Below are 15,543 nucleotides of genomic sequence, written 5' to 3'. Positions count from 1 at the left end.
CTATCTCTTCGTCTCCCAAAAGGCGGTGTGCACGTGCTCAACCACATCATGCTCCGGAAAGACGGTGTGCACATGCTCACAGAGGGCGACATCCACTCCGACGCCAGTGTGCTTGTGGAGGTCGGTATCCACCTTGACGACGGCGTGCTCGCGGATGGCGTCGTCCACCTAGTGTTGGTCAACACGTCGAAGCGCGATCAACAAAGAAGATAAAAATTGGAAACATCGAACATGGAAAGAATCAATTCATAGCGACGTTGCTCTCCCACTCTCCTCGAATATGTACATAGAATTGAGGTTTAGGCTAGCCATTGCATGCATGCTCATGGTGTGGGAGAGAAGAACAAAGAGAGTGAGGGGGTTGTTCTGTTCATGGTGTATGAAATTATAGACATTAATTCTGAGTTTCAAAGACCATAGGGGTAAGCAAATTTTCGATGTGCTAAACTATGGTGGGCAGCTCAGTTTCGGAGGTGTAGCTCCCGCTTGTGCAGGGTCCGGGGAAGGGTCCGACCACTTGGGTCTATTCTACGCAGCCTTTCCCCACATTTCTGCAAGAGGCTGTTTCTAGGACTTGAACCCATGACCTCATGGTCACAAGGCAGCAGTTCAGTTTCGGAGGGAACTGGAAAATTTGAGCACAAAGTGTTTTGATCAAACCAAAAAATTTGGCTCCAATTCCACCAGTTTTCAGCGTCTCTTCGTATGCTTCCTTCCTCCTCATATGCAAACATCATGAAGAAGTGTAGCGTCATGGAACGGGCACCATGGAAGTGCATGGGACGGGGAGAGACAGATTCTGCGCATGCAGAGAGTTGCAGACGCATGCGGAGAGATGGAGAGAGAAGAGTACTACGTGCACGCGAGATTTGAGGCGTGGGGCAAGGAGAGCCAATCGTTTGCATGTACTCCCTCCGTTCCGAATTACTTGTCTTGGATTTGTCTAGATACGGATGTATGACTCATTTTAGTGCTAGATACACCCGTATCTAGACAAATCTAAGACAAGTAATTCGGAACGGAGGGAGTACATCATAACTACATAGCAGTCATTTGTAACAAACCAGGGGCAAAATTCCAATTTTGACAAAGAAATCCTCTCCTTGGTATCTAGGCTCTACCTTACACGCATAGAAAAAAAGGACAGGAGGGAGTAACAGATTGAGCCCTAAGGGCTCCAGTTTTAAAAATAAAAAATTGGCGTCACATGTTGCCACACATTGCATGAAAAGAATCTTGCCACAAGTGCGGCTGCAAACCAAACAAGGGGCTAACTCAGTCAAACTTGCCTAATTTGTGGTGTGGCAAGGTGTGGCAACTAACTTTATGGCAATAAGTATAACAAAAAAATCATTGAAACTGAAGATGGACTACAAAAACTATAGTGGATCATAGTATATCATTTTGAACCACAAGCTCAGCTGCTGCTTCTCTCAAGAAGCCAGAACTACCCCAATTCAAATAACCCAACAGTGCTGAATTATAGACTAAACATGAAAGAGTTATATTTTTTAAGCGAAAAATGAAAGAACTATATCGGCAATAAACTTAGGCTATTGCAGAGAATATTTGGCAACTGTTTTCGGCATGAAAAAACGGCAAACTGTTATATATTAATAGCATGCTAACCTTGATGGTAGTCAGTGTTTAGTGTTTACATAAATTGTACAGCTCAAAGGGATCACTGAACCAACAGAATGAAGACAGGAAAGGAAGGCAATTGTTAATTGACAGAGAAAGGCAAGATATGATACCTCTTCATGGCTGATAAAGCCAAAATAATCTCTTTTATCATCAAATTTATTAGCACTCGGTGCTAAAATGGATTTTTGCAAGCCAGCTTCATCTTGTCTCTTGTAAGACGATTTTATTAATCGATTGGGACTACTAGAAACTTCATTCTTTTGGTATTCTGGCAGCTTTCTTGTTGTGCCTGTTGGTTGGATACCATAACCTTTCGTACCCCAAACTTCAAATCGGGAATCCTGGTGACATATCAATTCCTTGCCAATGACAGATGAAAACATTGAAAAATTTACATCGGGTCTACGCAAGGGTTTCTGGGTGTTCTCAAAAACTGGAAATTTTAACCGAGTTGCTTCTGAGAAAAGGACAGGATCTCTGAGTCCATTGCCAGCAAACTCCACAATTTTTCTCAAAAGCCAATAACAGTTTGTTACCATGTGACTACTGTCAAGACAATTTGAATCCCCATATACTGCAATTCGCCCTTCGCCTGCTTCAAGCATACCAAGAATCGAGGAGAGCTGACATGAAGAAATCAATAAGCCTTGGATACCAAATCCATATGACGATATTGTATTACCTCTGTGCCAAAATATAAGACGTTTTTGTAGGCTAAACTAGCATACAAAAACGTCTTATATTTTGATACTGAGGGAGTATGATTTGAAATTTGAAAATATATATTATTCAATGCAAGTAATAAATGATCGATCAAACTATTCTCATGGATAAAACTGTAAGTCCGAAACAGAATATAACTTTGCATCTACATGGAGAACGAACAGGCCAGAAGCACACTCACTAGCATTCTATTAATGGGATAGCTGCTTAAGCGACTACTGAACCATACCAAAGGGTCAAAGCGTCGCAATAAATATGTTACCTATCTGCTCTAACTGTATTGTTTTAAGAGTTAGCTGTTATCATCTTCCTTGACGCCAACAACGGGGAGGCATAGAGCTGGGGACTAAGTAAGCGTATGGCAGACGGTCGCAAGAACCACCCTGAGATATAGCCTATTGTGTGTGTGTGTGTGTTGCTTATGGTTTTAATTGGACTTTTACTTTCTTTTGATGAAAAATCTCTGACATTGTTTTGCTTTCCTACTTAAGGAAAAGATGTGAAAGCTTTCATGTTCTCTACAAAAATCATCTTCAACAAAAACCACTTATATAGCTGGACGTGTTAAGAGATCAGCTGGAAGATAAATTTCAATAGGGAAAAACTCCCGGTTGATTCTAAAGCCACCTAACCCCCTGAATTTAAAGCTGTATATCCTACGACCAGAACTTCCAAAACCAAAGCGATAAACCCTAATCCAGTGTTGGAACTTGGAAGCAGTTTTGACCCACTGGATGACAACTGGAAAATGATGTGGAAAATTTAAACAAAGACACCACCTCCTCTGCTGTCTTCTCAAGTAAGCGTCACTTGGCAATGGCGAACCAGAGTCAACTCCTGGCATGCCTGACATGACAAGACCGCTATCTCTATCACAAAATCACTCTTAGTCTCTTACATTTGTTTATCGCATTTTATTACCTAGAGCTTATGTCTGGCCAACAAACTGCTTTATGGAAGTTCAAGGGGCTACCGTACAAGCAATCATCATCCAATAGCTAAAAACTCGCAGATAAAACAACACTCCATCCGGAAATACTTGTCGGAGAAATGGATGTATCTAGATATATTATAGTTCTAGATACATCCATTTTTATCCATTTCTGCGACAAGTAATTCCGGACGGAGGGAGTATGATATAAAGAAGGGGTCCAACTAAACAGGCAATGGATGCTAACCTTGCTCTTCTCCTGGGACTGGGAGTTCTGTGTATCTGGAGTTGAGCTATTATGTGCAGTTTTGGGGTCTTCCTGGAGTTCGAAGCCATGCAAAAAACCTCCTGCTGGGAATTGCACTATATCAGTCCCAGAAGCATAGTGGGACTGCTCACCATTGATTGAGAAATCACCACTCAATATTTTGTCCCCAAAAGCAATGCCAAATGGGGCCAGAAGTTCATTAAGCGCAGGAATATTTGCACCACCAGTAAGCGGACTCCACCAACTGCGGGTATTTTCATCAAAGAATGTCATCTTCACCATGGTATCAACATGATACCATTCAGCAAAAACAGCAAGGCCGAGCCCCTTGTGTACAACATCATCCCTGAGTTTCTGAATCTCTTCACTGAAGTACTCGTCCTCAAGATCAACCATGAGCAGTGTACCATAATTGCTAGCGTCAAAGCAGGTAAGTGGTGACCCAAGGGTCTCAATATAGTATCCTGCATCTCTCAGCATGTTGAACAGTATGTGAAAATTCGTGTGCAAGTGGTCACCATGCCAATCAAGGATATCATTATTCACATTAAGTGAATCCCTCGGAACATATCCAGATGGGTACTTGATGTTATGAAATTGGTCCCACAGTATTCTCCTTGACCTAACAGGTGTTTGAACCACCCTGACCTTCAGGTAAAGAACACACGTACTACTCCGTGGGCTGCTTTCCCCCTCAGCAGCTGGGCTGTAAATCGACAGGGTAACATTGCCACTAATTATGCCTGAAAAATGAGAACCTTCGTCTTTAACTTGCATGTGCAGGGCAAGGTACCCTGTCCAAGGCCAGATGGTGTCCGAGTAGGTGAAGTGAACAGTGAGAAGATTGCCCACATCTTCAGATGGCTGCCATACAGGTGGATCCTTAACATAACCAATCACCCCCATCCCGTTAAGAATTGTAGCATTGAATACTACTGGCATGGCTCCAGCATACAAAGGTTGCCGACAAAAAGGCCAGAAGTAGGGACAGTCGGTGAAGTCAAGCATGTTAGGAAATACACTTGCTCGTGGTTGGTAATTTTTCAATATTTCATATGATTGCCATCTGGAAATGGATAGTAGAATAAATGAGCGTGACTTGAGCAAACAATGAAACAAAAGAGCAGGCAAGGATGACAGGAAACATTCCCTGGTTTCTGAACCGTTGCACCTTACAACTGGAATGCATCTGATATGTCCAACACACCATACATGATACACCTATGAAGAGATATGTAGAACAAAAGCAAGAAACTTACAGATCAGGCTTGCCTGCACCCTGCTCATATATATTCGGCCCCACAAGCTTAGAAGCACCCTCAACAAGGGCCTGTTTCATACTAGCAGGATTAAGGATGGATTTTCGCTTGTCTTCTGGTATAACACTAACAAGCAAGCATACTGCTCCAGCAACCACCGGGCTTGCAACACTTGTACCTGAAAGAGTCTTGCAGCCTGTGCTGGTCTTCGAACCCATTATATCACGACTGTATGCGACAACATCAGGTTTTACACGGCCATATCTGCAGAATTGAAGACACAAATTCTGAGGATGCTATTTCTAAAATGTGAGAAATGAAACGAGTGTAAGAGTAAAGTTGCTTAGCGCTGTCAAAAAATCCATCACCACAAAACAATGAACATGCATCACCTTTCCAACATCGAATTATTTGCTTCAGTTTTTTTTCAGTATCAATTACAAGCTAGCTATGACTAATAATGTATAGCAGTTAGAGGTACAGAAAACACAGATATGTCGCACTAACATCCCAAGCAAGAAATTCACACAGAAAGTACAAAAATTGAAAATTTTCACACTAAAACCAAAAGAGGTGTAATTACAACAGCATAAATACAGTCATCAGATTAGAACTTGACATGAATTAATTTCCCTTGACCCCAAAGACGATATTATGTTTTAAGAGAAACTCCCATCTTTCGTGTGCACTTTGGCCAAGTTTAGTAAGCAAAAATCTAGCAAAGACCTTTAATTCCATAACAGAGAGGAAAATATGAGATACCCATAACCTACACCTTCAATATAATTTCAGGATAGTACAGATATAGCAAGATGACAACTATGCTACAGCTTCTATAGGCTTCGCACGCTGTTCTAATGCATTCCTAACCAATATTGGCTTTTTCAGGAGACCGACAAAAGCCCAGCAAAATTGCCTTCGGAGATATTAGAAAATTAGTGACATATCAAGAAGACAGTACACTATCAAGTTAAAAAATGTACCCATGGGGAAGTTCCCAGGTAGTCATGCCTCTAGAGGAAAATGAAGCTATGTGGTTATTGTAATCAATACCACCAACGCCGATGACATCGCTTTGGTCTGCTGGGTTATTTAATGTGCCATAGAGAGGACCATCATTTCCAATAGCTGATACCATAATAATGTTGTTTGCTGTGAGCTCCCAGACCTACAGAACAAATTTAGAAAGATTTCAAGACCCCGATAAAAAATTATTTAAGATCCCCAAAGTTTACTCATTAGCAGCAGAAAACATTTGTTAGCACTGGTAACTTGGACTGGTTCTTTTTTTACTTCAGTAAGCAGAGAAGTACGCAAAACTACACAATTAAGGGGAAATGCATTGAAACCAAAAATAAGAGAAGACAGCAACAGTTGGTGTTGCTCAAGTCAATGACCGCGAACATTCATAGAGGAGATTTGCCAACGAATATAAACCCATAGTTGGTTAAAACTCGATAGCTACGGAAGTACATGTGTTCCTAGTAAATTCCAATGCTACGAAATTACTACAAAATCCTTCGTTCAGAGCAAGTCCTTAATTTGGTCGATAAGTGGGCCTTCTTCCCATTATTGGCAGGTCAATAAGCTCACCTATTTATCTACAACCTAAAAAAATATGATAATTAATTTACAAAGAAAGACAGGACTTCTGTAGTTATCAAGGATACTGCCAGTTACTAGTAGCCCACTAGGGAGCTATGAGTTACTATCATTACTTAGTAGCTGCAAGAGGTGTCACATTTCAACGACATGCAGTAAAAAAACAAAAGTCATGTAATACTAATAAGTGAGAAGGCAAACGAAAGAAATTGGAGTTTAGTGATCATAACCAAGTTCTACCTTTTCCACAAAGGGGAGATCCAGGTAATCAGGTCCACCAATACTCAAATTCAATACATCCATACCAGTTGCCATCGCATAATTAAATGCATCCAAGAACCATGATGTGTAGGATATCTGCACTGCAAGCAAAAGGTAATTCTCAAAATCTTACCAGCACAAATTTTTGGCATAATTAGTTGTATTTGCTTCAAATAAATAGTAAAAATTGCTCGCAGAATTTTCACAGATACTAGTAACATAAGCATCTCAAGGTATGGCCATTCTAAATTGTATTTACATTTATAAAATGAAGACATGTTGAGAGCATTAAAACACTGTAAAACTCATGGTTTGTCTTTCCAAAAAGTTACAGTTCGGTTTCCTTAGTTTTGAGGGCATTTGCAACTGCAAATACAAAGAAGATGGAAAGTAATTATGATGGTGCAAAAAGCTGGTGGATGCGCTTCATATATAGCAACCAAGTCCAGTACCTGAGCATCTGTGAACACTCGAAATGCATATATCTCAGTGTTTGGTGCAAATCCAGGACATTCTGGATCTTGACCAGCAATCACTCCAGCTACAAATGTTCCATGTCCAAGGTTGTCATTTAATGTGTCTTCATTTGTCCAATTTGTGCGCTCCTGCACAGTTATGCTATCTTAGAAAGACTTCACTTTTTGGGGGGAGTTTTATCTCATATGCAAGAAAATGGTGTAACTTTAATTTGTTCTGCACAGTTAATCAGGATAGCAAGCTCTAATTTCATTTTCCATGAGAGATAATACAAGCATACATAGCAGTTTCCCCAAGGCATTGCCATCATAGTTTTGTGACAGGCAGACATGAATTAATGTTGCAACATCTCAGAAGTACTTTAGTCAGGACAACAGTGTTAGGTAATAACAATAATAAGCTACGACGCACCATACGGCCGGGTCCGGCGTACCCACGTCCAAGACGCGACAGATACGCCGGATACGGATGCGATACGCGTATTCCCAGAATGTCACTTCTTTCGATTAAAAAAGGAAAGAAAAAACTATACGGACGTGGGACGTGGGATGATGGGAGCGCAGCCCGAGCCCAATAGAAGCCCGGTGCAAACCCTAAAAGCAGCTCTCTCCCTCTCTATTCCCACAACCACAGGAGGACCAAGGCAGATGATTGGATCTTTGCGACCGCACACGCACGCTGCCGCCTGGAATCGCATCGCCACCATGTGGATTCACCTCGCTAACGCCTGGAGTCGCCCATGTCGCCACCTCAAATCTTCTTTGCCGCCGCCACCCGTCACCGGTAAGGTCCTCCCTAGTCCCCGTGTGCTTGCTGGGCAGCTGCTGGGTGCTGGCCGTTGGGTGCTCCGGCGCTGGGCTGCTGGGCTGATGATGTTGCTTGCATGCTGCTGACCTGCTGATGTTGCTGCTAGGGAGTGAAAAGAGGCACAGAGGCGACACATGGGACAGTATTTTGATTTCATCTCATGCATTCAATTATTTTTGTGTCTTTATTACATGACATTTTCTGAACGATCGATATAGTCGCTGTATCGCCGTATGGCAGTTTCTAGAGATTGCCGTATCCCGTGTCACCATATCCGTACCGCCGTATCCATGTCGCCGTGTCGGTGCTTCATAGCTAATAAGTGCATGTTAAGATATTGTGCGTGTTTTCAAGAGCAGAGACCAACTTCCACAAGAAAAATTGTTTGCCTAACTTCCTCCAGATTCATGTTTTTCTACCTCTTGTGCACATATACTGGACCAAAATCACCGGTGACAAAATTTACTCAATATCATACCTTAATATTGCGAAAATGTGGGTGATCTGCCCGAATACCAGTGTCAAAAATGGCCATTTTGACTTTCCTACCAGTGAAGCCTCTTTCCCATAGTTGTGCAGCTCCAAATAGAGATGTCACATGTGGTCTCTGTCAAAGGACACGTGTTACGGTACTAAAAAACATGACAACAAGCAGGCTGCATGAAAATTCACAAAATCCGAGGTGTCTAGATGATACAACCCACTGCTTAGAACGTCGCTTTGACGTTGCAACTTAGTGCCATAGCATCATGCTAGTTGGGAGCCGATCTAGCTTTAAGCATTATGCAGAGCATAAACTGCATAGCTCGTTCATTTTCAGTTCCAGTTTATATATAAAAGGCTAATGTTCTGGAGTCCTTTTACAAAAGAAGAAAACAATAAGGTTAACATTCTGGACCAATCTTAGCAACTATAGAAGTACAAATCAAAAATTTAGTTCTATACCAATGGTTTCCACAAGAAGTTGACATTAAGAACATAAATGATGTTGAGAATGGCCTTCAATTCCACTGAATGTGACTGGTCTAATCCTTTTCCGTGCTGGCGATCTTTATGTACCCCGGTCCCGTTGCAAGCTACTACTAATAATTATCAAACAAATGATCATGCGTAGATGTTTCCACCATGAGCAGCACTGTGCCAAGAGAAATGTACCCGCATTTGAAGCTTCCGCCTCGGACCACCAGAAGAGGAACTAGCATTATTGCTGGGAACCGCGTCGTCGTCGTCGCCGCGCCCCTCCTCCTCGAACGACATGGCGGTGAACCGCTTGCCCCGCGCCCGATCCGCCGACAGGGCGGCCCGCGAGTGGCTGGCGTCGGGGTGCACGTCCCGGACGCGGCCGAGCGCGCGGACGGCCTCGAAGACGGCGTCCCGGTGCGCGTCGCGGATCTCGAGCACGGCGAAGTCGGTCGGGTGCGCGGTCGCGGGGTTCCGCCGCTCCACCCACCGCCACGGCCCGGCCTCGCGGGGGAGGCCGCCCTCCAGGTATTCCCGGTGGTCGTCGGCGGGGCGGTACTCGAGGAACCGCACGACGTACCTGCTGCTGGCTAGGGTTTCCTCCCCGCCCCGGGCCGGGGGGGCGGAGGAGGGGAGGAGGGCGCGGAGCGCGAGGAGGAGGAGCAGCGGGAGGAAGGCCGCGTACGCGGCCCTCCTCTTCTCGGCTGCCATCGGGGCCGGCGGCATCGGCGCGATTCGCCGGAGATCGGCGGCCCCCGTGCGGTGGCTCGCCGGAAATGAGCGGTGGGTGGGTCGACAGGACAAGCAGAGAGCCCGAGGCGCTGCGGGTGTTACGATGACGGGGCCGCACCGCACGGATGCCCACCACACTGACCGGTGGGAGCACAAGCAGCATTTTCTTTTAGAGAAGGCGGCTTTTTTCTTGGAGTGGAGCGTCGCTCGGTGAGTCATTCGGCTGCCCGATCCAGTGATCCTTATCCAGGCCCACTGGAATCGGGGCCCAAGGCCACGAGAGGTGGGGAGGCGGCCCACGCTCGCTCCCGCTCCTGGCTTGCTGGTCCGTGAGCGAGGTGCGTCGGTTGGCTTGCTGGTCGTGGTGGGATTAGTCCCACCTCGCTCGCGGAGGGGGTGGGAGGGGGGAGATGGGTATAAGAGGGGGGCGTGGGCGAACGGATGAAGGCATCTTTGCGCTTGGGGCAATGACGCAGCTAGTGAGGTTATACCGAGGCGCGTCAATTGCTGGTTGAAAACTATTTCCAAACCCCCTCTTTGGCCCTTATGGGCCACTGAGAATTTCTGGAAGGGCTCCCTCTCTTCGGAGAGGGGAAAGCCCTACAAAACTAATTCAAATTTTAGCCTGATTTTGAGCTGAGCCTATACAGCTAATTCAAAATTTTGCCCGCTTTTGAGCTCAATGTTCTATTTTCCTTCATTTCGTCATGGCATGCAACGTTTGCTCTTATGACTATCTCTTCAAAAACCTTCAAAAATTTTGCAACAAACGAACTTAAGAATTCAAATAACAAAACAAAAACATTTTGCATCCAAAGAAACCAATGCAGTCCTTTACACTGTTCGGTTGAACCTTTATAGCGAACTTTGAAGCCAAACTCACACAAATTTTCAAACCAATAAATAGTACTGCAACATAAATTGCGATCATTCTCATCTAACATATCCAACCTGCTTGAGCTTCGATATTCATGTAACATCTGATATTAGAGTTCCTGACTTTATTATTTTCATTATATAATACATGAACAAGCTATGTGGTACATCATTCATTGCCAACTGACGTGTTAGAACATGTGGTACATCATCATATATGTTTGATTTTAGATGTCTACAGTGTAACCGTGACCAACCCCTACTCTATTTCCTTCACTATAAGGCCATGCTCCATGGTCATTTTCCTTCAAGGCGCCCAGCATGGTTGAACGAGCAATCAACTATAGCTCATCCTTGACATTGTCAGCGGCCGCTACTGTTTCGACGTCAGAAGTTTGGAGCTTCTCCTTAATCTCGACGTCCGAAATCTGCAGCTTCTCCTTGACGAATCTCGCCATGTCTTTCAGGCTTAATTTCTTTGAAAGTTTGATCTGCATTTCCAAAAGGAGAGCAACAAATATATCACAAACGTGGCAAAGGGTAACTTATGGCGTGTTTGAATTTTGTTTCAGCAGACGTACCGGGTTGGTCTTGTCTTCAGCAGGATAAAGCAAGAGTGTGGGGTAATTGTTTACCTGTAAGAAAACATGGGGAAACTGTAAGCTAAAGTTATACCTTTGATGGGTCACTGCAGGTTTATTAGATCAATTCATTCAGAATGGCAAAAAACTATGCTTCCAGGTTCCAGCACTCAAATGCAAAGGAACTAGAAACCTTCAGATCTCTTTTCACAAATTTAACTTTAATGAACATCCTAGGTATCACCCATTCATTTATGCCAGTTATTAAGCTTTCTTCCTTATAGTGGTTAGCCTATATGTACAGTCGTAAGTGGCAGCAATTCCACCAGAACCTCATCTTCAACATATAGGAAGTCATTTTTCTGATTATTCTTTATTCACAGAGCTATCTTTGAAAGTCCATGCATGGCAACATTTGCAGTGAACAACAAACTCTTTTTTTTCTTGCCGGAAACAACAAATAAACTCCACATCAATATTTTATATTCGCAGTAAACAACAAACAAACTCACCCTCGTGTATGTCAATATTCATGTGTTATGCACACATTGTTATGGGCTTAGTTATAAATTTCATGGATGTAACTATGCACGGTCCAAAGCTTATAAATTCATAAAAAACAGTTATTACTTTTTAGAGCAATCTAATTTAAAGTTTCACAAATTGTCTAAAAAACACTTAGTGTGGTAATTCAATGGACATCATTCCAACAATAGTTAATTAAATCAGCAATCCAACAGATAACGTGAATGTGTCGAAAGTAATGTCTTTCATATGATTTTCTTTTCTGAAGGCACTTAGATAGTAAATAATAGCACATAATCCCAATACTTCAATAAAAATTACTCCCTCTGTATCAAAATATAAGACTTTTTTGTACACTAGTTTAGCCTACAAAAACGTCTTATATTTTGCTACATAGGTAGTATAATTTAATGGATGGCATGACTGGTACAAGGTTGAAAGTATTTGATCTCTATGTTGTGGGCATATGTGATGGCACAGCAAAAGGTCGAATTACCTGCAATTTTGGATGTTCATTCACCGAAGCATCAATACGTGCAAATTTAAGATTGTCCAAACCACTGAAATGCTTGGCCAACTTCTCAATGTTTTTACTGATGGCTTCACAGTCAACACACCAAGGTGCATGAGCCTATGGTTTCAATGTAAAAAAAAGGTGTGAGATCTTGGATAGAAATAAAAATAGTTTGGAAAATGACAAATCATCAGTATTGGAGTATACAAAATTACAGATAAATAACTTTGAGTGAGATCAAATACCTCGAGGAGGACATTGTGAGGGCTTTGCAGGACAGAAGAATCAAATGTACGTCCAACAACCTTTTCAACAAGTCCTTTCTGCAAAATGGTGAGTGGGGGGGTCAAAGGCTAAGTACACATGCCAGGAATACTAATTACAAAATCTTCACAGCATTGTTAACAGATGTTATTAAGAGCAAAGACTAAGTATGCATGTCAGGAGTAACAAGTTCATATGTTGCTCACATCTTAACATGAGTTGTATTTCAGTTAGACTGCTTAGGGACTTCGAATCCTGACACATTAACTTGCAAGATTCAACACTTGACAAAATTAAAGCTTACTTCTTGTGGTACTGGTTCTGAGCGGAAGTATGGAGGGAGTGTACCATCCAAAAGGCTTAAGGAGAACTCCTGTTATTCAGTGCATGGTCTAATTAATCAATTTGCCTCAAGTAACATACCATAAAATCAAATAAACAACGCATTACCTTTAGGTTCTTCTCGTTAATATCTGCCTCCAACAGATATTTAGTACCTTTGCTCGTATCAAATGCTGTAACCTGGTAAACTTTATAATTTTAGCAACAGGATATATCGTTAAACAATACGGAAACAACTCCCACCATAATGCACACATGTGCACACCAGCATCTACTGGAAAAAGATATATAATATGGAAACATCACTCCAGAATGAGATTCATAATACTATGAACATACAGTAGGTTTATCTCCTTCAAGGCCATAGAGAGTCAGGAATGGTTTTGCAAGGTTTTCTTCAGCAGTGTCCACATATATAAACATTATCTGCAGTGCCAGAGAGAAAACTGTTTTAGTCATTTGCATGATATGGCGACAATGGACAGAGCAGAGGGGAGCTATCTATTTATATCAAAACTGCACACCTTTGTCTTAAATCCTCTGGCCACCTCTTGGACAATAGATTCAAGATCTTCAAAATCATAAGCCTCTGCGAAGGTGAAGACCTAGAACAAATTTGCAGAAACTAAATCAAATTAACCATGTAAAAGACCAAGCGTACATTTATAATTTCCTACAATCACTTTATACAGTTATAAGGCTTATTACATAGTTCAATCCACTAGGGAAGAATGTGATGTATATCCAAGGTGCACTAGTTAATATTTAGAAAGGCTGGGAGTACTAACCTGCAACTTAATTGGGCTTGAATAGACTTTAGCCGAGTTTAAATCAGTGAATGCAGTAATTAGTGGGAACTTGTTAAGCTCCACAAACTGCAATATCTCCTTTTCTTCGAACGCTCCATCTGTAAAATGGCATTACATCAGTTACTGGACAAATCATATATTTATGACTGTTACACTTACAATAACTATATTGTACACCAAATGGATAAGCATGAGCAACTGCCATTGAAGGTTAACCCAGCATTATCTTTCTTTTTGATAGCATTTCCAATAATGAGAAAGGATTCCAATTAATAAGTTACTCATCAAATCATGGCATGCAAGGCTAGAATGTAAATAAGTTAAAAATGGAACATCTGCATAAAAGATACTTACCGAACTTTTCAAACTTCTCTGGTTCGCTTTTCACAAGGCCCAGGAATTGTTCTTCAGATGCAATCCCTGGAAAAAGAATCTTGGCCACATTCCTATCATTTGTTTCTACAAATTGAACCTCATTTTCAGCAGTCGCTGCCTTCACAAATTCTTCGTGGCCAGCTCCCTGTCAAAAACGGATATGAATAAACAAAGTCAACAAAATTGAGCAAATGTATAACGTCATTCTCAAGTTTTTATCCAGAGAGCAAAGCAAATTAAACATCTGCATCAGGCATTTCGCATACCTCGTAATTCTTGAATAAGCCGAGAGCAAATGTATGGCCCTTCTTAAGAAATTCCTCAGCTGAATCCTTCGACTCAAGCCTAATTACTGGTGTGCCAGTCTTCTTTCTAACCCAAGTAACTATCGCGTCCCTATCAACAAGATACAAAAGCCAATTAGTCAATTCGTCGAGCATATCAAAGGCAGCTGAGCAGCGAGCTTGCTCACTTGGTGTGGAGGCCAGTGTAGGCGTGCTCGGTGCCGTTGACGAAGAGGAGCACGGAGGGGAAGCCGTTGACCCCGACGGCGGAGGCGGCCTTGGGGAACCGCTCCCCGTCGAGCTTGGCGAAGGCGACGGCGCTCCCCATGGCGCGCAGCGCCGCGGCGGCCTCGGCGAAGCGCGGCATGAGCTTGGCGCTGCGCTCGCACCAGGGCGCGTAGCCGAGGAGCAGCAGCTCCGGGTGGTCCCGCACGGCGCGCGCCGCGTTGTCGTTGTCGAGCACCAGCACCATGGACTGCGTCCGCCGCACCGCCTCCGCGCCCCCGCCCCCGCCCGCGCCCGCCCCAGGCGGCGCCGCCTCCTCCTCGTCGTCCACCGCCAGCAGCGCCTCCAGCACCTCCGAGTCGTCCACGTCGTCCAGATCGAGCTTCGCCGCCGCCGCGGACACCGCGAGCAGCGCGGCGAGGAGCGCCGCCGCCGCGAGGAGCCGCGTCGCCCTCATCGCGTCCTCCTCCGAGATCTAGGAGACGAGGGAATCCCGCGCGCACGACGCCGCCACGAGGAGGGGAGATCGAATGCGTGTGGGAAATGGAAGGGGCCGCGGCGCGCTATTACTAGTGGTGCTGCTAATGGCGACTGGCGAGCGAGCTCGAGTGTTCAAACGGCAATGACGAGCGCACGCCGCTGCGGCCGCGGCGGTCACGGGCGGGCGCGGATGAGGCTGGCGGGTGGGGCCGGGTGGACGGCGGGGCCGCCTGTCGGTGAGGGCGGCCGGCGAGCGGGGACGTGTCGGCGATGCGGGACGGGAGCACATGGGGTTGGGATCGCGACCGCGTGATTGGTGGTTAAGCTAAGCTCAAATCGGTGGAGCTGCGTCTGCATGTGATGGGTGAAGGAAGGTCAGCTCTCCTTGGCTTCTCTAACGAGGTCAAAGGCCTTCTTTTGTCCGGATCAAAAATAATTGGAGGAGTTTTGCTGGATTCAAATTCAGTGGAAATATTTCTTCGCATTTGCTATTCCTCGGTTACCTGGAAACAAAAATATATATTTCAGTCGATTTGGAGGGAGGGAGAGAGTGGTGCGGCCCCAAGCTCGAGCCAGCGCGGGTGAGCCAAGATATCACCGGAGG

At 44.1% G+C, this 15,543-nt stretch overlaps 2 protein-coding genes and 1 pseudogene across 2 annotated transcripts in view; 1 reads left to right on the top strand and 2 right to left on the bottom strand.

The window, feature by feature from the left end:
- LOC123169567 (subtilisin-like protease SBT6.1) overlaps nt 1–9,810 on the bottom strand; it is a 14,387-nt gene extending 4,577 nt beyond the window's left edge. The window contains exons 1-8 of the mRNA XM_044587433.1: nt 9,128–9,810; nt 8,451–8,579; nt 7,141–7,293; nt 6,668–6,784; nt 5,809–5,993; nt 4,826–5,089; nt 3,546–4,632; nt 1,755–2,267 (exon numbers count right to left, since the gene is read on the bottom strand). Coding sequence (XP_044443368.1) covers nt 1,755–2,267; nt 3,546–4,632; nt 4,826–5,089; nt 5,809–5,993; nt 6,668–6,784; nt 7,141–7,293; nt 8,451–8,579; nt 9,128–9,658 — 2,979 coding nt within the window. The 5' untranslated portion in view covers nt 9,659–9,810. The remainder of the gene's footprint in view (nt 1–1,754; nt 2,268–3,545; nt 4,633–4,825; nt 5,090–5,808; nt 5,994–6,667; nt 6,785–7,140; nt 7,294–8,450; nt 8,580–9,127) is intronic.
- Nucleotides 9,811–10,113: 303 nt separating this feature from the next.
- LOC123171645 (uncharacterized) lies at nt 10,114–10,264 on the top strand (annotated as a pseudogene).
- A 374-nt stretch (nt 10,265–10,638) lies between these two features.
- Nucleotides 10,639–15,172, bottom strand: LOC123166239 (protein disulfide isomerase-like 1-5). Its single transcript, XM_044584012.1, has 12 exons — nt 14,423–15,172; nt 14,217–14,346; nt 13,930–14,095; nt 13,555–13,673; nt 13,291–13,371; nt 13,106–13,192; nt 12,875–12,946; nt 12,729–12,797; nt 12,406–12,483; nt 12,143–12,277; nt 11,122–11,175; nt 10,639–11,031 (listed from the first exon to the last, which is right to left on the bottom strand). The coding sequence occupies exons 1-12, from the start codon at nt 14,914–14,916 to the stop codon at nt 10,882–10,884; spliced, it is 1,635 nt and encodes a 544-aa protein (XP_044439947.1). The 5' UTR covers nt 14,917–15,172; the 3' UTR covers nt 10,639–10,881.
- Nucleotides 15,173–15,543: the final 371 nt, after the last annotated feature.

Source organism: Triticum aestivum, chromosome 7D (genome assembly GCF_018294505.1).
Source record: "Triticum aestivum cultivar Chinese Spring chromosome 7D, IWGSC CS RefSeq v2.1, whole genome shotgun sequence".
Classification (NCBI taxonomy): domain Eukaryota; kingdom Viridiplantae; phylum Streptophyta; class Magnoliopsida; order Poales; family Poaceae; genus Triticum; species Triticum aestivum.
The sequence above is the reverse complement of the archived record's forward strand: the minus strand, read 5'-3'. Positions and strand labels throughout refer to the sequence as shown.